General features: G+C 41.5%; 2 protein-coding genes across 4 annotated transcripts; both read right to left on the reverse strand.

Moving 5' to 3' along the window:
- Positions 1-4,960: 4,960 nt before the first annotated feature.
- LOC115786821 (androgen receptor-like) lies at positions 4,961-13,155 on the reverse strand. Its single transcript, XM_030739267.1, has 9 exons — positions 12,287-13,155; positions 11,136-11,272; positions 10,788-10,904; positions 10,494-10,640; positions 10,162-10,368; positions 9,428-9,572; positions 8,420-8,550; positions 8,118-8,269; positions 4,961-5,340 (listed from the first exon to the last, which is right to left on the reverse strand). Exons 1-9 carry the CDS (start codon positions 13,153-13,155, stop codon positions 5,176-5,178), a joined length of 2,070 nt encoding a protein of 689 aa, XP_030595127.1. The 3' UTR covers positions 4,961-5,175.
- Positions 13,156-14,205: 1,050 nt separating this feature from the next.
- LOC115786705 (moesin-like) lies at positions 14,206-22,815 on the reverse strand. Of its 3 annotated transcripts, XM_030739062.1 has the most exons (15): positions 22,702-22,802; positions 22,050-22,097; positions 21,751-21,834; positions 21,577-21,672; positions 21,346-21,468; positions 20,748-20,899; positions 20,561-20,644; positions 20,318-20,464; positions 19,789-19,885; positions 19,050-19,213; positions 18,768-18,898; positions 18,407-18,567; positions 18,039-18,131; positions 17,446-17,679; positions 14,206-15,076 (listed from the first exon to the last, which is right to left on the reverse strand). In XM_030739062.1, exons 1-15 carry the CDS (start codon positions 22,708-22,710, stop codon positions 14,912-14,914), a joined length of 1,788 nt encoding a protein of 595 aa, XP_030594922.1. In that variant the 5' UTR covers positions 22,711-22,802; the 3' UTR covers positions 14,206-14,911. The 3 variants fall into 3 exon arrangements, with proteins under 3 accessions (XP_030594922.1, XP_030594923.1, XP_030594924.1); XM_030739063.1 differs by lacking the exon at positions 22,050-22,097 and having other exon boundaries at positions 22,702-22,815; XM_030739064.1 differs by lacking the exons at positions 20,748-20,899; positions 21,346-21,468; positions 21,577-21,672; positions 22,050-22,097; positions 22,702-22,802 and having other exon boundaries at positions 21,751-21,809.
- Positions 22,816-23,790: the final 975 nt, after the last annotated feature.

Here is a 23,790-nt window from a genome sequence, read left to right on the forward strand (position 1 = left end):
GGTGCTCCAATACGCACGCCACAGGAATGGAAGGTCTCACACAAAGTATGCACTTAAAAAACTCTGAAAGTTAAGCACAAAATCAGCACAATGTATGCAGAGTGCATTAGATATATATGAAAAAAAAATACTGCGTTTGAGTAAGTGGAAACAAAGCCCAGTAATATCATAACACATTGTTTCAGGGATCACTACTGACAGGGGAAATGTTGCTGTTCTAAGTTAGGCCTGCTCCAAAGACAAACACACGTGCAGACACAGATGAATGGAGGGAACCTAAAAGCGCACACAATTGCACGCACGCGCAAAATAACAACACTCGCACGTGCATGCGCAAGAAGAAAAGCAGGGGTACCATCTATCAGGCTGCAGACGGGAGCCTGGGAAGGGGAAATCTGTCCTGTGATGGCTGCAAATGAGGGCTGTGGCGGTGCTGTCACATTGCATTTGGCTGGGACATAGGCGGTATGAGGGGCTACAAGAGATGGCCTCTGTGTACAGATATAATGAACTTGGGAGGTGTCTGGAGCATGGGCAGACACTGTGATTCTGCCACTGCTAGTGGCGCTCCACTGCTGCTGTGAGGAAACAGGAAGAGAGAGGGGGAGAGGTGGGGAGAGACGAAGACGTAAATTGAGTGCGGAGAGGGAAAGAGTGAGGAAGAGGCAAAGGCAATGATCAAGACAGAAAAACAGCAGAACGAGAGATGGAGAGGGGCCGGGAATGAATAAGCAGCCCTGCAGAAAAACACAGAGCTAATCGCTGCCGGATTGGTGAGGCAATACCGCTGTTATACCAGAAGAATATTTACTCTAATTACAGTCAGCTAATGTGTCTCCAGGTATAAAAGCTGCTGGCGCTTTCCTGAGAATAATGAGGAACACAAAGCTTGCAGTGTCCTGGAGAGAGGTGCAAAACTCCCTTTGTACATTATTAACAGTTCACTGACAACAAAAGTGGGCTTAATAGAATGTAATGTGGTCTCCTCACCTATTCGTTTGTTCAAATGGTCATTAGGGGGATGCAGAATAATTCCCTCCTTCTGTGCTTCAACCACACAACTCATTTTATTTCCAAAGTTCTGCCTCCATTTGCCTCTCAGCCTATTTGATGGAGAATTTTCTCTCACCTCTGTCCTCCACATCAGGATGATAAACGTGATTTCACGGAGAATTACAATCATCAGTCTTTGTAAAACACACAAAAAATCCTCGATAAAAGAATTAAGTCTGCTTCGGAGAGACGGTGCCAAACGTATAGATTTACAATTCCACACTCAAGTTCCCCACCATGTTTTAATGCATCATAAACACTTGGTGTTTTTTGGTCTCTGTTCCAATAAAAACAGAGAGAGCGGGGGTGTAATATCTGGAGCTGGGGGAAATTAAAGCCGAAGTTCCTCTCCTCCTCTGGCGCACACTCACACTTAACGCGCACGCACACAAACACGTACGCACAGTTAATCAGCAGCCCAGAGAGAAATCTAAGACCACATCTACACCCAGTGGAGGGAACCTGATACAACCACATCGTCCCCCCCTCCTCCCCCTTCCCACATTCCCCTCTTTCTCTTAATCATCAGCTCACACACACTAACGCTCCTGCTGATAAATTAGACACAAGGTTCAGTATGATTAACTAAAGTTAATGAAGACTGAAAGTGATCTCAAACAAGGTAACCATAGAAGGGAAGCATTTAAGAAAACATCAAGACTGCATTAGAAAACCAGCACTTTTTTTTTTCACCCCCCACTTTCCCCATTTCTGCTTCTGCTGCTATTTCCAAAAGTCTTTTCAGTGTGCGGTGACAAACATAACCCTTCTGACTGGTGGAAAAATAAATCATACTTTCAAGTGAAGACAAATGCCTTATCCGTTGGGAGTAGCCGCAGGCTATAGTCATAATGGCCTTTCTCTCTCTTTCTCTGCGCGACTCCCTTCCCCTTCTTTTTCTCTCAAGGCAGGGAGTTTCCCTGAACTAGTTTTAAATGTCCACAAAAACCAGCGTTACGCAGCATAAAGCAAGATTAGGGCAGATCGGTAGCAAGAATACTGCTCTTTAAGACATATTTTACGATTGAACTCCGTGATGGTGAGAAGCACTTAAGGTCCTGGAAGCAAAACTGCTTCTCAGCTTTTTTTTTTTTTTTTGTCTTTTTTTTTTTTTTTTTGACCAAACAGCAAAAACACTCATCGGTCACATCTTTAACCGTTAAAACACTCAACACGGCACAAGGTCATTACTCATCATCCCTGATGTTGTGTCACAGACGCAGAATCGTGGATTTCCTACCACTGCAAAACCCCACTTCCCCCCGCCCCCACCACCCGCCCAGCCCTACTCAGGCTTGGCTGGGCTCGGGGCAGACCAGCTGCAGAAGTCTGTCTCCTCTCCTCTCTCCCCTCCTCTGCTCTCAGTGCTATCAGGTTGCCACTCCTCCTCCTCCAGCCCATTACACAGGCCTCTTTATGCTGCGCTAAAAGCTGCTCATGTTCAAACACTCCTGGGAAAAGCTCCTTAAAAACATGTCAGGATGAGAGGCCCTGTCTGGTAAAATATTAATAGGAAGTTAATTGGTTGTTAATGGACTGGTGCTTGGGTAGAAATCACCCTCCATTAGATAGGCCACTGAAACACCCCATTCAGGGGTGTCATCTTACCACCTCCACAATCTAATTGGTTTCCGGTCACTGTAGCAGTGAGCTGCGGTAACCTGGTGTTAAAGACATTATCGCTGGAGTTTTATATAAGGACCAGCAAAAAAGTATTGTATCACATGCAAAGCACATTTCCCTGTGATTTTTTTTTTTTTTTTGTATTGTGGGTGTCCACTTACTTTGGGGTCAGGTTCAGCTCGCCCTTTCTTTTAATTGCGCGCTCTTTTGTGTCATCGTGTCTTTCATTGTAACTCTTTCCTTGTGTTAATCTTTCCTTCGTCTACACATAAGGAAATAGTTTTAACTTTTGTTGTTTGTGGTCAGAGTGACTGTGCTTTCTGTGGCCGTCCTTGCCCAAAAGGAAAAAAAAAAAAAAAAAACCTCCTCTCGCAGAGCAGACATGTAATATTGATGCATAACAGACTCGGAGAAACACAGAAATCAAATGGAATCCAAACTAAGTTCAAATGTCGACATCAGCGCATACATTTTTGATCAACGCAACGCTTCCAGATGCGATTCCTTTCAAGGGGAAGCCACAGGGGCGTGTGGAGCAGGAACATATTTAGAAATAAGTGATATTTCAGCGCGTCTTTCAGTCCCGACTTCGTTCAGCTCCGATTCATTTATGAGAGGGACAGATACTTGTTGAAAAAGGTGGTTCAGGAAATGGGACTTAAAATGGCAGTGGAGGTTACCCAGACAGAGGGGTTTTTTTTATGGATTTCAAATACACCACCTAATTATAATGAGCCAGCTCTTAAAGTAACATCATTTTCTCTCTAGGCTTACAGACAGAATATAAATGCTTTATATATATATATATACTGCTTATACTATCTCATACCCGTGTCTTTCACTGAAAAGGATAAGAAAAAATGTTTTTAATCAGTGATTTCACCACTTTATAGTAGTTAAATGTAAAGATTTGACATCCAACACATACACATATTAAGTTTTTCAATCCTGAATCTTTATTTGCTGTTACCCTTTAATGCACTGAAGTCCACTCTCGTGCCTTGGTCTATTTAATGGTAACCTCACTCAAACATTGAGTGAACCCGTGTCCAATTACATTACGAAGCAAATGTCAATGGATCCAGCAGATGTTGTGCTACTACACAACTGCCAAGTTTCATTTAGCGAATGCAGGTATCACAGCCGCCACTAGATGGTAGTGAAAGGCTGAAGTTTCTGATTGGCAGACAGGCCAAACTGATGAAAGAAATCCTGCAGGCCTCCTATTATATATCCAGCTCTGTGTTGTGTTCTGCTGTAATGTATTACCTGACTGGGTGGAGAGTGCGATAATCCCGACTGTGGGTAACGCAGTAGTAGAAATGTCTGTCTGATGTTTTGTTCGCCCTGTTCAGCCAGTTGAACTCCTCGCAGGCTAAAAATCGAGTAAGGCAGAGAAGGAAAAACAGGAATATTCCTGTACTTAAACAGAAATATGAAGAGAAGGAGATCTGAACTCAAATTGAAACCTCAAACCAGCTGGTATGCACTCAGACTTTGGCTTTATTTTTGTTTTATTACATGTTAAGCTGTGAATTTTGCAACAATAGAGCAGGTTCTTGGCTGAGGATTGCATGGTAATACACAACAAAGCATCTGCAAAGAACACTTTAAGAAACCGTAGAAAAGTTACAACCGTATGAAATGTCCACTGTGGAAAAAAAACTGTTCATCTTTTTATTTTTTTTTGCACTGAAAAACTTTTCAAAAAAAAAAAAGGTCACCCACGGTGTTGGTTGACTAATGGAGTCACTGAAGTGTTTTTGTTCAATTACTTTCATCACTGTGACCATCAAAAATTTATAAATATACATTTTAAATTGGCAATACTGCAGTCACGGGCACATTAAAAGTGCTTTCATTTTGACAACACAGAAATCTAAAAGTCAAATATTATTTCTAATAGATGAGGACAGCTGTCAAAAAAAATTTTCATATGCCTCCAGGCGAGATAGGTTTGCTTCCAAGCATGCACGTCACAACCGCTTATTACCTGTCAGTCACTGATTTGGTTTTTTTTTTTTTTTCATCTCAGGTGCACACAGTAACATTCATTGTGAAAAAGCTAGTTCAAATGTCACGCTAATGCACACAGACAAGCTACGGCGCTGTGAAGTCTTCAAATGTGTCTTTTTGCCCCCTCTTTCTCATTTTGCAAGGTGAGAAGAGTTTTTGATTATCCATATGAAGAGCTGAAGAAGTTCACATGCCACGAGGTTCATCTTTAATTGGCTCATGTGAAGAAAATGCATGCACCCCACCCCCCCACCCCCAGAAAAAGCATTTGATGTGCAGGATACAGTCAAACAAGCAATAAGAAGAACCGAGCAGATGAAAATTAGACTACATTAGACTAGAAGAATGTGCTGTCTGCCCTTCTGTTAGTATCTGCTCATACCCTCACCGTGTGCCCGCTCCCGGGACATAAACATAAAATCATCGAGAACCCTCTTTGGCCTGTGCAGCTAATGAAATAACAGTCTCGGAGACTCGCGCTCTCTAGGCCGTGTTGTGGAAAAGGATGGGCTTGACCATGCCTGAGAGGATTTTGGGCACGTGGACGCTCACAATCTCTGAGATCATCTCTGGGAAGTTGACGCGCATTTGCAGGGACTGAGCTTGGACGAACAGGTCATAGGTGAACTGGTGTAGCTTCCTCACAACCTAAGTGAAGAGACAAAAAAAAAATATATATATATAGACATTTAGTGGGGTTATTAGAAGTCTATAAATATTTACACTGGAAAAGATGTCTGCTCTAGACTGCCCCTGTCTAATAAAGGCTAAAATGCCTCAAATAATAATAATAATAAATAAAATAAAAGAAGAAAAAAAAAAATGACACTTGTGCCTGTCTTAGCACAGCTTAGGAGGCAGTTTTAAGAGATAACACTTATCGTGACACTCTAAGCTCCACAGACAGGGCAAAGCCTAAGGGGTCTTCATCAACCCTGATCTTCTTCCTAAAGGGCCCTTGCAGACAATCTCTGGCTGCCCTCCAGCTCAAAAGCCGCAAAGCTGAGCGTTTAAAGGTAAATCCACAGTGAAAGACACGAGGCTCAAACTGCTGGTGCGCCTCACTGTAGGAGGTAATGTCATAGAGCTTTAACTCTTCTAGCCATGCCCATATAATGATGTAAAGGGTTTTTCCTTTGACAGATAATTGTTCTCTTCATAGTAATAAAAAGTCCTGAAGGTATTTAAAGGACAAAAGCAGTCCGTCTGCACCCCCTAGTGGTTGCACACCTTAGCTTTGCGTCTTCCCTCTAAACCTCAGTAATGATGATACTGTACGAGTGATTAATATTTATAACCTCACAAAATTAAAAGATAAAAACATTAAAAAAAATGCAAAGGACAAAGAATGAGTAAGAACCCTACAAGTGTCCCTCAAACCATAGACGGGAATAAAAGTAAAATAGAAAAATTATGAACAAAAAGTGTCATAAAAATCCACGTACAGGCACTCGAGGTAGGTTTGAATGACTAATAAAAGGCCTTTATTTTAGTGGTCTAAAAACATTAAAATAGGCCATTAGGTATCAGCGTGTGCCTTCTTCAGGGTGTATTTTTTTTAATGCTTCTCACCCACTAAAACAAAGACCTTTTATTACTCATTCAAACCAACCTCGAGTGCCTGGAGATGGATTTTTATGCCTTTTTTTTTTTTTGTTCATAATCTTTGCATTTTCCTTCTTACTAAAGGTCACAGCACAACTTGACCTTTCTATAACTTGCTAAAATAAGATTCTTTTTAAAAAGCATCATTCTTTTCAGGTGTTTCTGATTTTGCTTGTATTGGCTATATATATGTGCGCCCATATATATGCTTTTTTTTTTTTTTTTGCTTATCCATTTACGTCGAGGTTTAATGCCGCTCCTGTGGCATCGAGTTAAAATTACGGCCACAGAATAAAGTGCTTTGTGTGAATGGGCGAGTGCGGCTTGTGGTTAAAAAGTGTTTCGAGTGCTCAGTTAAGAGTAGAAAAGCCCAGAATGCAGTCATGTGAAACAGAAAGTTTTCACAGGACTCTTTCACAGTCCTGTGAAAACTAAGTACACCCCCATGATTCAGTAGCTTTCATAACCAACTTGAGCTGCAATAACAGTAACAGTTCTCTGTATGACTTTGCCAGTCTCTCACATCATTCTGGAGGAATTTTGGACCACTCTTTTTTTACAACATTGCCTCACTTATTTGAGGTTTGTGAGCATTCATTTATGTGCAGCTCTCTTACAGTCCTGCCATGTTATTTCAATCAGGTTGAGGTCTGGACTTTGGACCACTGCAGCACCTTCATTTGTATCTTTTTCAGCTGTTCTGTTGTACATTTGATGCATGACCCAGTTTCAGCCCAGCTTTAGCTGTCAGACAGATGGCCTCAAATTTGACTCTAGAATACTTTAGTATACTCAATGCCTGCAAGGTGCCCGGGTCCTGTGGCTGCAAAACAAGCCCAAATCATCAGCGGTGTTTGTGCTGCATTTGGTTGTTGCCAAACATCTCCATGTCTGTCCAAAGGACATTGTTTCAAAAGTCTCTAGAAGCACATTGTTCAGATGCAACATGGCAGAAACCCTTACCAAACAAGTCACACTTGCTAGTCTTTTTTATAGCTGTACTCTCATGAACTTTAACATTGCTAACCGATGCCTGTAGAGTCTGACATGTAGCTCTTGGGGGTTTTGCGGGGGAGTTTCGGAGTGAATATGCTGGGACATTCACTCCTGGGAAGATTTGCAGCATTGTGTTAACACACACCTGAATGCTCCAGACCAGCAAGCAGACAAAACACCTGCTTTTTATATAGGTGCTCACACTCGCTGATGATTAGTTAATCAAGCGCATTTGATTATCAGCGCCTGGCTGCTAATTACCCTTTGATTCCTATGGAAGCAGTAAATGTGTACTTATTTTTAACAGGACTGTATTGAGACCTGCCAAAAACCTTTTTCACATGACTGTAATTAGCAGCTCATTTACTGTGTCAGACTATTCTTCGATGGGTATAAATCACATATAGAAATCTTATTGGCTTAATAACAACAGCTTCTGGCACTGCTATTCTTTTAGGGCTGTTAATTATCAGAGTAGCCTGTTAAGGATTAAGAGTTTCAAGGAAGCAAACTTCACGCCTGGGTTAAAATGTTAACATATAATCTAAAATAAGGATGAACCTGAAAGACATGAACCTGCGCTTAAATTTTAAATCCAATGTCTGACAGACTCGGTTGAATTAATCCACCCATGCAATTTTAAAATAATAAAAATCTTGCCTGCTTGTTAATCATAAGCTAACATTTGTGCTACAAGCCAGTATGCTGTTTTGTGTGTGTGTGTGTGTGAGGAGCATTACTATCTGCTCACACTAAAATGACATGCGCATCATTGTTCAGAGTCACAGCATGGCGCATTTTTGGAATGCAGTTGCGTGTATTACCGACTGGAGGTAGTCCAGCAGCTGCGTGAGCTGAAACAGTCTCTGCGTACGGGTGGTCTCCCCGCAGTGGCTGGCCAAGCGGTCCAGCTCCTTTATGTAGGAGGTCCGCAGTTCATCAAAACAACGCTGGCTCTTCAGGCCCTCCACTGGCACTGTGACCGCAAAGCCAGAACACAACAATAACTCTTACAGACTTTATCCATCCCATCAGTTCTCTAAAGTATGGCTGCACTCTATTGTAGTGGTATTTCACATGCTGAGTTGACGTTCAAGCTATTACTCATGGTCCATAGCTGACTCACTGATGCTGAGGAGGACCAGGGCCTTCATGCAGAGGAACTCCTCCTGTGTAACCTTGAGCATGCACAATCTTTGGGAGAGCAGCTTCATCCTCACACAGTGTTCATACATACTGGACACTTGCATCCGCTGGCTGTGAGGATGGATATAAAAAAAAAAACAAAAAAAAAACAGCATGAGAAGGGAAGAAGGAGCACAATGTGCAAAAAGAAGAAGAAGAAGAAGTGTGAAGCCAGAGTCACATAGTGAGAAATATAGCAAGGAGAAAGACAATTAATAGTTGTAGGGACAAGAGTGAAGAGGGGGGAAAAAAAAAGGGAAAAAAAAGGCACCAGAGGTGAGAAAAAATGAGTTAGACGGATAATAGAAAATAGAGAGCGACAGTGAGGCATTGAAAAATGAGGGTCAGCAACAAGGGCAGGCATATCCATTACTATGTAGGTCAGAAGCAGCCTAATAGAGTGACAGAGGGGTAACACGGCCAGAATGAGTGTTTTGCTAATGTCGCACAAAACACCAGCCAATTGAATCATGCCGTGAGAGCCGGTGAGTAACTGGCATTGGCATTCCGAGCGACACCTTCTTTCAACACAACAATTTGCTGATAAGAGCCGGGGGAATCACGTACAGTGATTTGTGACACAAACTCTGCGTTGAGGTTCCTTTGGAAGCAGACCGAAAAAGACAAAGGTTGGAGTTGAGGTATCAGAAGCGTTTCGATAAAGGAGGGGTAAACTTAAATTAAAACTTGTCAAAGTGTCAGTTCACGGACGCTGACGAATGGCTCGGCCGTGATGAAAAAGAGGAAAGCATTTGAGGCAATCCCTCTGCAGCTGCGTTTATCAAATGCAAAGCGACGGGGTTTTCGGTCGTGCCCAGAGAGACATTCGCTGTTTGTTTTCCTCCCCTCAAAAACACGGTGCCTTTCATTAAATTTCAGGATGACAGGTGAAATCATGGCATCCCAGCAAACCCCATGTCACAGTGATTTGTGATTTGTTGCGACTCACTCATTGAAGACCAGGTCTGGAGCAAAGTAGAGCATTGAGCTGTTAGTGAGTGTGTAGGACCTCCAGCCCAAAGCAAACACCATCACTCCCATCCATGACAACTGAATCACTGACATCTGGTCATCCACGTGCAGGTCCCGAAACCCTGTTAACAAAACTCACCGTTATTAAAAGCTCTCCTTGAGGTTAAGTTATAAAATCAGCTGATTCGACTCAATTAGGTAACTGGAGACAAAGACAGATACAGTGCTGGCCGTTTTCACCCTTCCTCTCCTCTCTCCCCCCCTTTTCTTTTTTTTTTTTTTTGGGCTTTAATGTGAAAATATCCCCCTCTAGTGGTTAATATTTGAACAAGTTTGTTTGTTCTACATAGACATTAAACTGGAACAAACTTCTGGAAAGGTCTATCATCTTCTGACCTAGATATTGAAGCCTTGCCGAGTGCTGGCAGATTAAAATACATTTCCTAGTAGTGGTATTGCTCATCCAAACCACAGTGAATTTTAATGTAATTTTTGATTTTATTACGCTTATTACTTCTTAAGCTTCCTGTTTATCATCCACTCTCTTTGCTCAAAGTTGTTTACAAGTCTGACCTTTCAGTATTTTTGCTAGAAGTCTAAGTGGTGTGCCTGGAAATAAACTAAAATGGAAGCAACTATGAAAATGTAATCCCTACCGGATTTTGGTAAAGAGCTACTTGGAATTAATTACCTTGGCTCAGATTAGTTTACCTGGTATTGCCTTGGCCCAGCGCACCACGGTTACCAGCTGTCGCTCCCCCAGCTCATTCAGGCTGGTGAGCAAGGACACGGGGCTGTCTGGCTGGGCAGGATCATGCCCGGCATTGACCACAGCTGGCTCAATAGCTTGTAGGATGCTGAGCAGGGACAGGCAGGAGTGCAGAGGTGGGGGGATGCCTGGACTAAGAACCTGGGAAGCTGCTCGAGATATGTAGATAAAATGAAACAAAAACGGAAGGATAGCAATATCAAGTCTTTTCTAGCAAAAGAAAGCTTAATGTTGAATAAACATGGTATTTGAGCTTTGTGCAACTAATCCTTACCAGCTTGAGTCCTGACAGCTGCATTTCCGGACTCCAAGCCCACATCTTTCTTCCCTGCCCTCTCTCCTTTTTCTCCATGTCCCCAGCCTGCTGCCTGTTGCTCCTCATCTCCATTTCTTGTCTGTCCGGCTCCCTTCAGCCTGCGACCTGGAAAATACGCGTTTGTTATAATGTATTTCAACCGGAGCACTAAATGTAAGCTATCTGACCACACTGACCCATTTTTCCAGACACAAACCGCAAAATACTTTCCGTTATTTGCGTCTCATCATTTCCTCATCTCCAGCTGCTCACCTTTAAGGCTCATTCCTGACATGAAGCATTTCTTCAAGCGACACGAGGCGCAGTTTTTTCGCCTCAGTTTGTCAATGGTGCAGTCGTTCCGGCTGGCACACAAGTGGTTCTGCTTACCTGGAGGCACACAAAAGTCCTGGGGGATGAGGACTGCGAGTTCAACAATGCCCAGGCTTCCACTCATAGCAACGATATGTGGGTGTTTACTGATAACAAATAACTTGCCCTCAGTATGTCAGGGTCACTGTGCCCTGTCTACAGGAGTAAGCAAGTGGGTGTAAAAAATTAAATCAGCCGGTGAGTAATTGTGTGTGCACGCTCATGTGTGTTTGTGCGTGTTACACCCACCTGCAGCGGCCCTCTTGAAGAATACTTTGCAGCTGCCACAGGTGACTGCTCCATAGTGACAACCCGAGGCATCATCTCCGCACACTTGACACACTCTCCTTTCTGACAGATACACACCTGGAAAAAAATCCTCATGCCTGCGCACACACATGGCGGTGTTGTTTTTAAAGGGTTTAAAAACTGAGGGAAGACACTGGTGGAGAATTGGAGCAGATTTTTTTTCTTCTAAAACTTTTTCAGTTAAAGAATGATCACAAAAGCAAAGCAGTCACACAGACATTAACATCAGTTTTGGGTTACTAGGCCTGTCCTCACTGAGTGTTACGCTGCCTGTTATGATACCAGTTTCCTAAATCCACTCACTTTACATTTCTTCCTCATACATTAATAATTTGTCAACAAAGGAAGTCACTTTGCTCCAAAGTAAACTTGTGATCAACAAATGCCAGAGTATAGTCTTTTAAGGAATGGGTAACTTGTAACAAACTATACTTTCTTTCCAGGCACAGAATTAGCAACAGGTGCTGTATATCTGCTTCATAGTTGCACTGATGCATTTCCTACTGTTGTAGTCTTAAATCTTACAAGGATATTTGTGGGAAATGTTAAGGATAGCATCAGGTTTATTTCAGTCTAGTTGCATGCTAAAACATGACTTGGACAAGGCCAAAAAAAGAGCACACGAGGCTATTGGAGCACAAAGAGTTCAATGCTGCTGAAAGCTTCGGTCTATCAATAGACAGCAATACATAATAATCGTGCTCATTGTATTTGATTTATCTGGGCAGACATGCTGCAAAAAACCACAATTAGCTTATACTCTGTGGCTGGTCACAGGAACGTTAAGAAATTAAGCATGAAATCCGGAGAGACAGTGCACCAGTGCGTCAAAACTGATTACAGGAATCCTTTTATAACAAAAAATGACCAAAATCCAACTGAAAGGCTGGCTGAACGAAGCGTGTTTGGTCACACAATGTTCATGCTGTGTGTATCCTTTTGGTTCTCATCAGAGAAAGGTGTGAGATGGGAGTGATTGGTAGTAACGAACGTGCTGTACGCAGGAGTTCCCTTTTGACCTGATGCAAATGAAAAAAAAAAAGAAAAAGAAAAAACGTGTCGAAACATTAGAATTAAAATATGATATTTACCTTAAACTGCGATCTGTGCAATTCACCCAAGCTGAAGGTTCGCTCTTGATAGTGGAAAAAGTGGTTTGCCCCTGAGGAATCGCGCTTGGGTAACTTTCCATTTGGCCATACCCTTGTGCCATCGCTGCTCGGATGTTACCTTTGCCACCCTGCTCACCTCTACCGTACCAGACACAGCGGCATTCCTGCCTGTTTCCGCGAGAAGCTTGCCCGCAATTACAGTATTTACACAAAAAATTATGCTCGCCCGGTTCTCCTCTCTGTGGCTGTAGTAGGGATCGGTCGCTGTATGCGCGCTCATTTGCGCACCACATTTGAGCTGGGAGATCCGTGTATATGTCTGAACTGGCATAGTAACCTGAAGGTTGTTTTAAGGGTACGACCTCAGTCACCTGGGAGGTCGCGGGCAGCTCTGCCGCCGGGTTCACGAACGCATTTGATTCCCTGCAGACATATCTGGATATCACCGAGCCACGCGTCACAGTTTGCGCACCGTTCATTTCGCCCGATCTGAACAGATCCATACAGCTCACCTGCTGTATGCCCTGGCACACTTCTCCAAAGTCGTCCTCTCTAAGGCTACTGTTACCCAGGACAAGCACGCTGCCGTCTGAGTTCATATTTCCAGTCCTTCTCAACTCTGACACTCCCCGAGAACTATCTGCCACAGTGGTTTCGCATTCTGCAAAGGCGCTGCTGGAGCTCTGGTTCATATTATTGGGCGGAGAAGACACCGAATCCAAACCCAAAGATACTGACACCGCTTTGCTGAGCTCAATAGCTGGACACGCGTAGATGTTAATATCCAACCGATCCGCTTCATTCATCGTTAAAGAGTTTGTTTCTTCCAAAACGGAGTGAAAGGCCATTTTCAGTTCCGATCCTTGGAGTTAGAGTAGACTGTGTGCGTAGCGAACAAACAAAACAACACTTTCCAGGCTAGATAACGCCTACCCAATGACACTACTCTCGCGCGTCTCAGCGGATAGGAAACGCACATCGGTAGTCGACGTAAGTTGCGAAGAGGAAGGGACGTCCCGCCGGTCTGATTTACGAATGACGGGGCTTTTCAACGCTTATAAAGTAACTTTTTTTTTTTTTTTTCAACACAGGAGAATATTTACACATGATTAAAATTCACCTCACGAATTACCGGGAGAAAAAAAAAACTGTGAGAGTTTGCGTTGCCATATAGAATAGTCAGAGACCCCACTTTTATTAATTTTAAAACCCAGAGGCGTGCCTCCCACTATTTTACGTGCAAATCTAACCGTGCCTTGGGAGAATAACCCCGATTACACTTACCCTGTGTAGCACAGGCTCCCGTCAAGTCTCAGCAAACCCTCGACGAGAGTTTGTTTTCCCACTTGGAGTTATATAAGCTTGCTTGTGTTTCTCGGTCGAATTTACACAGACAATTGTCAGGTTAAGAACAAACCAGACTGCATAATCATTGATGTGTTTTAAACACATTAAGATAAGGAAAATAAAATATTGGGTGGTGAGTGGAAGCTCTCACATCTACTTTCACCTATTTATTTATTTGTTCATGTAGGACAGCTTGTGATGACTCAGCAACGTGACAAGTCTAAACAGATTTTAAAAAAAGTATTTACTTGTCTGACCCAGTACATAGAAACATTTTGAATTTGGAAAGCCTCCTTGTTGGATTGCAGCAGCAGAGGAAGTGCTGGGAGCCTTTGCAGGATTTATTTTATTTTATTTTTTAAAAAAATGGTGTGACGCAAGAGGGAGCGAGTGGCGCACACTCACATTACGGGTGGGCACCTGGGAAATGAGAAAATTCTATCAAAACCGTTGTGCTTTGCATGACAAGGCAACAACATCCAGTCTGGATCCAATCAGAAAGATTTTTTTATTCTGCTGAGATGGAGAAATAAAGAACAATGTTGCACAAAGCAAAGTAAAGTAAAGGAGTTAAGAAATGAAAGACAGTGGGAGCACTTTTTCATAACGCAAAAATGTAATTGAAAAAAAATAAAAGGTGCATTTCCACCAAAAAGGTTATCCCAACTCTACTTCTCCCCCTTAATTTCTGCCCATGTTTTTAATAGCCTGGACCGATCAAATTTAAGGTTGTCAACCTAACCTCCCCCTTTAGTTACATCCCTGCAGCACCAGCGACTGCTTAACTTCTTTTGTTGTATGTTTACATCTAATCTTATATGTAAATAGAAACGCACCCAACCCACACCAGTCGTGTCTCTCTGTTTTTTTCTTTATTGCCGAGATAAAGAAGAAATGGTTTCATATTTAGTTGAAATAAAAACATTTGCCTTTAATATCACTGCTTCAATTAATCAACATTAATAAGGTTTTCAAAACAACATGCTGGATGTGCAACTGGATGTAATCAGACTGATTGAGAAGCAAGAATGTGTGCGTATGAAATTAAAAATACATTAGAACAGCTTCTGTATTCTCAGTGACTTGTTTACTAATGAAATCGTCAACATTAAACACAAAAATGCACATAATATCATTTGTTGTCGCATTCAAACCTTTTTCAGGTTAATTTACTACTGATGTGATAATCCTCCCCTACACTTCTAAAATCTCTGTGTGTCCAATTTATCTGAACCTGAGTGAGCCAGAAGGCCGCTCTCACATGGACTCGAACTCATCAATGCGTTGCTTAGTGTTGCCCCGACGAATCTGACGCAGGGTCTTGTATTTGTCGCGGCCCGCCTTCACATTCTCAGCGTGGATCAGGTCATTGGGGGTCTTTTTGCTCTCGTCTACAGTTCGAGCCAGTTCGGTGCTCAGGAACTGGGAAAAAAAAAAGAAAAAAAGAACACAAACACGAAGTGAATAAAATCCTCTTACCTGGGAGTGGAAGACTATTCACAAGCCTTACCCTGCTCTCCCCCCCAATCCCGTCTAAAAACACCCAGACCATTGTGCACAGTTATAAAGTCCATTTTTGTGTCCTGTTGTCTACACAACATCAATTCTTGTCACGTCTGTGAGATAGGGCCGCAGACGGGATTTGCAGCTTGAATAAAAACAAAAGAATGATAATGTACCAACGCACCAATGTTTAATTATGTAAAGTGCACTTAGCTCTGGTGAAACACAATTTGTGGCAGTAATTAAGGGTCCACCTTTACAGCAGAGTCAAAACCTCTATATGAACATGTCAACAAACTGTGCAGAAGATTTAACAAAACATTCGCAACAGCACAACAGGAACTGAAGATGTGTTTTTCAGACTGTGGGAAGGAGCGATCCACTGGGTAACTAAGCGTTCACTATCAAAGACCACAACCCCAAACACAATTAAATAATGTTTATAGATAATGAAGGTGACGGACAGATGGGGACCAACAATCTTGGCCATCTAGGATGAAGCGTAGGGCCGGTGTTGTGTCAAAAAGTGATCGTCTGCCAAAAAGTGATTGCCAGAAAATGATTGCCCATATTTAAACTGTTGTAAATGACTTGCTGATCTATAATCTGTGAAAAATATGTCAAACATATCTCTCGTGAATGATATCAAGTCATTTTGAGTAACAAACAACATTTCTGTCACAAGGTAGAAGCTGCAATCAGTTTTTGGCACAGACTTTTATATATTTATTTATCAGGGTAAAAACTGCGATTGGCCAGATTTTTAAAGAGATATGTGGTCAAGAGGGCAGCAGAAATCAGATCAAATATGACATTACACTCTATAAAGATATTTTCAGTGACCAAAGAGGACTGGATTTATTATACGTACGTGCAATAATGCAGAGTCATAAACATACTTGAATAGCAGGTCATTTCTTTACTTTATATCTAAGCCCTTTATATATCCTATTGACTACACTCTATTCACCAATATGAGCAAATACATTACACATAAAAGCACATAGAAACATCAAAAATCACTTTCTGGCAGAAGATCACTTTTTGGCACAACACCGGCCTGTCCATAAACCTCTCGGGCCTGGTCTCTATGGAAGAGGACGACAGAAAGAGAAACTGGGAGAGAAGGCGGTGCACGGAAACGAGAGCAAACAGGAGTGTATGACAGGTGTGTATTTACAGCTGCAAGGTGAGTGTTTGGGGTGCGATCCCACTGTTTATTGGATGAGTGGAAGAAAATGGATGGATGGATGCAACTCAGCACTTACATAACGTCAATAAAAATGTAACGGGGAAACGCCTGAGGACCTGTGGATTTATCCAAATAAGACAAACAGTCTACAGCAAGCAGCTCTGTTAGGCTTTACTTAATGCTAAACACATCTTATGCTTATTAGCCGAGCTAATACACTCACAGTAAATGTCTAATATGTTAATATTCACCAACTGGTGTTTGCAAGGTTTACCACCTTAGTTTACAGTTTTTCTCAATTCCTTTGACGCATTTACTGAAATATGTTTGAAATTCTCATAACTGATACATGCACAACTTGCCCAAAAGCTTTATTTCATGCATCACAATGAAGTTTTGCGTCAACAAAGAGAGAAACACAGCAAGTAACCCTGACATGTGTAAAACCAGAGCGGTAAAAAGTGGCAGGTATTCTATCTGTAATGACAGTGGACTCCTTTCCTGAGCGTCTCGCCCTACACAGACTTTGATCACTGTATCGAAAACTGATTTCCTGCAGTGGTCACTGAACTTATCAAGATGCAGTAAAGAGAAAACAAAAGTAGTGGCTGCAATACTGCAGTCATAGTGTAGCATAGTGTAGCAATCCAACCAGTTTTTATTAACATATTGTTGGAATGAACCTGGGTGCTCATTTTAATCCATGTTTTGCTGCAACTGGCCATTTACTCATTGCCACATTAGTCTCAGCATTCAGCTTGAGTGGTTTCTAATTTACAGAATATTATTCAGATCACATAAAGCTTTTCAATAAAAAAAAACGAGGGCATTTTATGAATAATTTGTCTACGCTCTTAAACAATCCATGACTACTAACCTCTACCTGAACATGACCTCTGACCAGAGTTTGAGTACTAGACAGGCATCTGACTGCATTCCCCGGGCGCCCTTTGGCTGCCCCCTGCTCCATGCTGTGCTGTGTGTACTACATACTCCATGTGTGTGATGGGTTAAATGCAGAGAATGAATTTCACTGCATGTAAATGTATGTGACAAATAAAGCTCTTTCTTCTTCTTCTTCTTCTTCTAACCTTACCTTGAGGTTTTTCTGTAGTCTCTGGTTCTTCTGGGCCTCTGTGACTCTTTCCTCCTCGCTGCGATCTCGGACCATCCCTGGAGAGGTCAGCTCAGCACTCGCCTCTGCGCTGCTCTCATCCGTCTCATCATGGTCGAGGATGTGAGGGTGGACCGAATCCTGGATGTGGACACCCACAAGTTTAGTCTTCAGCTCTTCTTTTGTTTGCTCCAAATCGGCTTCCACCATTGTTGCCTGTTAACAGACATGACTTGTAGTGAAGCTCGGTGGTTGGATGTTACAAGTAGCCGAATGATTGAGAAGTGATAATTCTCTGACATGGGTGTCCCATTCTTAAAAATGCTCATATGGATATACAATCACATATACATTTTTGATTGACATTCATGAGTACTATTAATGATACAGTCATTATTCTTATAACAATTTATTTCTTCAATTTCCCCTCATCATACACAAAAACATATAGATAGATAGATAGATAGATAGATAGATAGATAGATAGATAGATAGATAGATAGATAGATAGATAGATAGATAGATAGATAGATAGATAGATAGATAGATAGATAGATAGTCATTGATTGTCTCACCCTTTTCTGCCATCTTCTCGCCTCCTCGTCCTTTTTCTTCTTGGCATCTTCCAGCAGGGAGATCTTAGAGGTAAGCTCTGCCAGCTCGGTGGCCTATACAACCATGGTTAGAAATGGAAAGAGAGTTAAGAGTGCTCCTAGTATTTGGTCATTGTGCTCTGTTTGTGCAGTGTGTAGAAGAGAGTGTGTGCTTGCTGAAATTGTAAATCTGTTTTTCAGATTAAAAAAAAAAAACACTCACATTTATTTAGATCTATTTCTAGCTTCAAGGACTTGACCAATATATAGGTTCCTCAATATAGAATTTGATAATAAAATTTGATGAATTTGACTGAAAATGAATGAAAACGTGTCGTGTACAGTTGTACCAGGCTTTCCTGATTTTTGATCTGGGTCTCAGAGTGGTGCAGCAGTGCTGCTTTAGCCTCGACCGCAGCTCTGCGGTCCTTCTCCAGGCGCTCAGCCTCCTCTTGAGCAATTTTTCTTTCCTTCTCTAACTCCAGCGCCCTACGAGTCTGCTCCTCCAGCTCTAAAACGAACAGGCACACGTGTGAAAAAAAAACATCCAGCACACCCAAACGTGCCCACTTAAGCTTTACAGCGTGAGCTTTGCAACTGTGAAATATAAAATGTTTACATTTATACAGCCATGCTTCTGTGATATTTTTTATTTTAACAGAAAAATAAAACTCAAGTGAAGACGCATTTGCATTCAGAAAGTTTTCAGACCATCTTGAGCCCTCTTTGTCTGTTCCTCAATCTGTCTCAATCTCTCCATCAGCTCCATGGTCTCCCGAGCAATCTTCTCTGTTTCCTTCTCAGCATTTTCTCGCTTTTTTTTCTCACTCTCAAGCAGAGCCCTGACAGGAGAATTGTGCATAAATACACATCCTAAGAAAAAAAACATCATCTCCTGACAGTCCTTTCTTAAAGCAGAGAGAACACACTGTAAACTGTAAAAAAAATAAATAAACTTTTATTATTCCTCCATCCCCCACACCAATTCCGTACCTCTCCATTTGTCGCTTGTTCTTCTCCTCACGAGCTTGGGCCTTCATCTGCTGCACCTCAATGGTGTCGGGCTTACGTCTGCGCATGTACAGGTCATGATTCCCCATGCACAGCGCCAGGATGCGTTTGTTGATGCGCAGACGAGGTACGTAAAAAACAAAATCCTATAACAAACAAAAACTAGCAATCGGTGATTGTCCAAGGATTGGTTTATGATATGCCTCAAGCACAAAGATCTATTTTACCGTTAAGGATGGGTTTAAATATTCAGAAAGGATAGTTTTGTTTTTTGAGGAAAGCTTTAGTTTTTCTCAACTCTTGGGCACTTTCCAAATCTCTGCATGCAGTCAGAAGGCAAATTGGACTGAGGGTCTAAACTCATGTTTGTAAATGAGATCAAGCAGAAGCTCATTACACTACTTGCTGTAATTTATGCATTTGCAAATTTTTTATTTTGGCAGGAACAAAAATATGGGATTCGCTCACACCTCCTGTTTACAGTCACAGTGAATCATTTTGAAAAAAAAGCCTGTGTTTGAATACTAACATATTATGTACCATCACCAGTACAGAAGGAAAGGCTATTTAATGCCATCCACAAGCATTTATGAACTGAGTTACCATATGCTCTTAGTTCAACACAGCATCGAGCTGCACAGAGAGGCATTCAGTTTGCCAAATGTTAGTTTTGCGTCACAGAAGGTGATGTTCCCTCTATTAACGATATTGTTTTGCATACCGGAGCTTTCCTGTCAATTGGCTTGATGACAAATTTCTTGTCATTGAAGGAAATATTTCTGATCTCACTCCAGGGAAAGCCAATCTTTGGAGTCAGCCTGCAAAAAAAACAAAAATCTGGTTTTTCAACTGTAGTGTATGGCAAATTTGAATTTTGAATATACAAAACAGAACAAACCCGAGAGCCTACTGGTAGGAGCTCTCTGAGATCAACACCAGCTTTAACATACTGTGTTAGCACGATAGAATCTGATAATCATACAAGTACCAAAACACATGACAGAGCCTTTACAGGTATTTGCTTATATGGACAACCCCCCCCCCCCCCCCCCCCCCCCCCCCCCGCCCCAAAACAGACAAGCAGCAGCTGGTGTCTCATTTCATTCAAAATCAAAAGTGTTTAACCCCCTGGTGTCTCTGGGAAAGTCATCTGGGGACCACCAATGTCTGTATAATCCAGTGGTTGTGGTGGAGCAGCTAACAGAAAGATCAACACACAATAATGTGAGCACTCTTGAATTATGACTTACTTGTCCTTTTTGTCATAGATGTTCAGCCCCAGTGCGTCCACCCCTAACCACAGCTCTGAGCCTTTCTTGTTCTTGATGCTGAAGTAGTTCACACCATACATCTCCAGATCCTGCGCTATCTTCAGGTACTCCAACATTGCATCTTCTCTGTGTTGTGGAAAAGTATAATCATGTGCAAAACACCAGTTGGCTAAAAGTGCATTGAATTTTTAAAATTTTTTTTTTGCAGTGAAACTGCAGTACCTGAGCATTCCCTTATGCTCTTTATGCCACACCTGGATTCTTTCCTCCCACTGACTCTTGTTTAACTTGTGCTGCTCCAAAACCCTGGTTCAATCAGTAAAGTTGGTACACCAGTTAGAGTTAAGGTCGCTGAAACTTGAAATTAAGGTGAACTTTGACTAATGCCGATATGGACAGGATGTACTACCGCTGTGGCAGCAACTTCTCTTTTGTGAGATATCCCGGTATGTGATTATCGTCCCTGTAGTCTCCGAGTTTGACCTGAACTGCGTATGAGGCCAAAAGAACTGCAGTCTCGGGTGGGCAGTATATGTCATCATTTAGGATGCTCTCTTTTACCTAAAACACAGAATAATACTCACAAATTACCAGTTTGCTGCAACATTGCTTGGTGTAACACCATCATACATGAAGATGGCTACATTAATGTGCTTCACAGAGAGAGAAATCCTGTGTATTCTTTCTTTAACTTGTGCACCTGAATGCACTTTTTGCATGCAGGCAGTCCCTTACAGAAGCACTGTTGAAATAGAAATTTGTATTATTCTTTGTTTTTTTGTTTTTTTTTATCTAAATGCAAATATTTCTTCTGTTTCAGTAAGTATGACATTTGTAATAAACTGATAGTTGTGAGTCATCTTAATGGAAAAAAAAAAAAAAGGTGGCTCAGCGTGAATTAGAATGACTAGGAATGCTCATCTTTGGTGCAAATTTACATAACACACAGCCCCATCCCCCCACCTTTCAAAAGCCAGGGTTTTTTGGTAAATGTGCTGATCTCCAACCTGCAGAAAAAACAGCCGCTGCGTTGCCTCTTGGATCAGCTCTTCTGCGACATCCTCAGGGTAAAACTTGGCCCTGAACTTGATCAACAGAGGGTTGTCCCGCTTCACATCTTGAGCTGTCACCTGATTTTTTTTTTTTTTTACAAGCAGAAGGATGAATAAGTAGGCACTAATTAGCCTCACAATAATACACAGTGGCAACAATTTACATCCTCAAAACTTTCACCTCACCCTCTTGTTCAGCTTGAGCCAGGTGGAGAAGCCTTTGCTGTCCTTATACTGAAGGCCAAAGAACCATGTTTCTCTCAGCCCGATTGTCTTCACTATCTAAATCCACAAAAAAATGGAATCAAAGTTGCACTTTTGCCTCCCAGACAATGTCTTTGACTGTACTGCATAGTGTACCTGGTCAAAAAGCTGTTTCCCAGTTGTGCTGGGCAGAATGGCAAACTCCAGCTCTGCATCCATGGTTGTAACTCGGACATTTATCTGCCAGAGAAAAACACTCTCACTGAGATACAGGAGGAAATGCTCCCTGCTGTGCATTCATCTGTGTCACTGGAGAAGCATCAAGGAGCATGGAAAGCAACTGGGTGGGGAAAAAAAAGAGCACTACCAATTCTGCAATAACATTGTTCTTCAAAACAATGCTAAATTTCTTGGTTTGTTTACAGCAAAATGACTAAAAAAAGAGGGTTCCTTACATTCTTCTGTTCAACCAGGAGCATCCAATCGCAAGAGGTTGGTGGGGACTACAATCAAAAAACGAAGCCCACAGTGTATTTTAGACTTAACTTGGTAACATGGGGTTCTTTCCATGATGCATGAGTATCAATGACGGGTCAAAACAGTGACACCATATAGAGTACATATGTGCAGTTGTTGGTTTAAACTGATTTGTAAAATAGCAAAATAAAAAGAAGCAACACAGAGGAAAAACTGTTTGCTCTACTCCCCATAAGACTTTTTAAGCTTTATTAAGCATGCTTCCATTTGAACCCGATTTAATTGTAACAGGAACAACAATGAAGTTGTACACCTGACAGCCTCGCTGAACTCAGTGTTTTTAATGAATAGGCTACATGTGAGAAAAAGCAGACAAAGCTTAATTTCACTACTCTTTTGATTGTATAGAAAACAACCCAGAAACAATTAGCTTCAATACATGCAGGAGCACAAATGCAAATAATTAGAAACATCTTGTAATATCGCAGCTTGATAAGAGATGCACTAAAAATATTTCTTATGTTTAAGAATCTTGTAACTTTTACAGAGGAGGTCCAATTGCCATTTAGATATTTAAACTGCTGATGAAGCACAGGGAAAAGATATAGACAATAAAAGACAGTTACTTACAGTTGACATTTGTATTTTGTTTTAACCTATAGCCAAAAAACTTCTTCAGAGAGGTGCTTGTAGTTGCCTTTTTGCTGCGGAGTCATATGAAACTGCTTGCAATACCTATGAGGATTATACTGAATGAGAATGGGCCATTGTATTATTCCCAAGTACTTTTCATTTAGCTAATCCAGTGGCAGCCCTGGCCCACTAGTTTTAAAGTGGCAGCCTTCACCCGCTGTCTACGCTTTTTCTTCGTGAATCATTGAGGTTTTGACCTTGTATCACTCACGGTATCTCAAAGAGACATGATCTGTGTCAGCCAAACCTGTTTATGGACTGATTCAAGACATCAGTCACACCACAAGGACATTATTTCTTATTAGCAGTGAATGTGGCAGTGCATTGCTCTAATCTAATAATCCTTTCAGAAATGTTCAAAGCATATGTTGTTATGACATGCAAGGTTTTCAGGTTTTAAAGGGAAACGTGTTTGTTTTGTACCTCACCAGGAAGGAAGCCATAATAAGCAGAAAATGTTATATTGTATGTATTTATGTATTTCACGGGCAACGCGTTTAGATTATAGACCATATATTATCAAAAGTAAAATTCTCTCAGCTCTATAAAGACATAACTAAGTACAGAAAGTTTGAAGAGTTAGAAACATATAAACTTATGCAGTGAAAAAGTCATCTTTCTGCACTATTTAAAGGTCAGAAATATATTTTTAAGTAATTTGTGACATTGACCACTTTTACCCTTTGTACAAACTGTCAAAAGTCACTGATTTGCATCCCTTCTGCTGGAGCAGTGTTCAGATTACACTCAGGTGGATTCATCAGAATGTACTCATCAGAGCCTTGTTAAAGGAAATGAGCTTCCAGCCGTTGTTCTCGTGGTATAACAAGAGAAGTCTGGGACTGCATACTTCCTCCAGTATTGAAAATATCATTCATAACGTGAACTGACAGATCCAGAAGGATATCTGGATTAGTTTTTGGTATTTCTTGAAAACATTATGACGATGGCTCACATTTTTTTTCCCTTATTTCCATAACTTTTTGATTAAACCTGCAAACAAACAAGAACAGAGAGCTCAAATTA

The sequence above is a fragment of the Archocentrus centrarchus genome, chromosome 10, assembly GCF_007364275.1.
Source record: "Archocentrus centrarchus isolate MPI-CPG fArcCen1 chromosome 10, fArcCen1, whole genome shotgun sequence".
Taxonomy (NCBI): Eukaryota; Metazoa; Chordata; class Actinopteri; order Cichliformes; family Cichlidae; genus Archocentrus; species Archocentrus centrarchus.

What these genes read in the sequence shown, in the direction of transcription:
- LOC115786821 (XM_030739267.1), bottom strand. Translation starts at nt 13,155, where the DNA reads ATGGCCTTTCACTCCGTTTTGGAAGAAACAAACTCTTTAACGATGAAT. An exon ending in GTCAGGAATGAGCCTTAAAG is followed by an intron (nt 10,641 to 10,787) that starts GTGAGCAGCTGG and finishes CGTATTTTCCAG; the next exon opens with GTCGCAGGCTGAAGGGAGCC. An exon ending in CCTGGTCCTCCTCAGCATCA is followed by an intron (nt 8,270 to 8,419) that starts GTGAGTCAGCTA and finishes TTGCGGTCACAG; the next exon opens with TGCCAGTGGAGGGCCTGAAG.
- LOC115786705 (XM_030739062.1), bottom strand. An exon ending in GGAAACAGCTTTTTGACCAG is followed by an intron (nt 21,673 to 21,750) that starts GTACACTATGCA and finishes TTGTGGATTTAG; the next exon opens with ATAGTGAAGACAATCGGGCT. An exon ending in GACAAAGAGGGCTCAAGATG is followed by an intron (nt 18,568 to 18,767) that starts GTCTGAAAACTT and finishes TGTTCGTTTTAG; the next exon opens with AGCTGGAGGAGCAGACTCGT.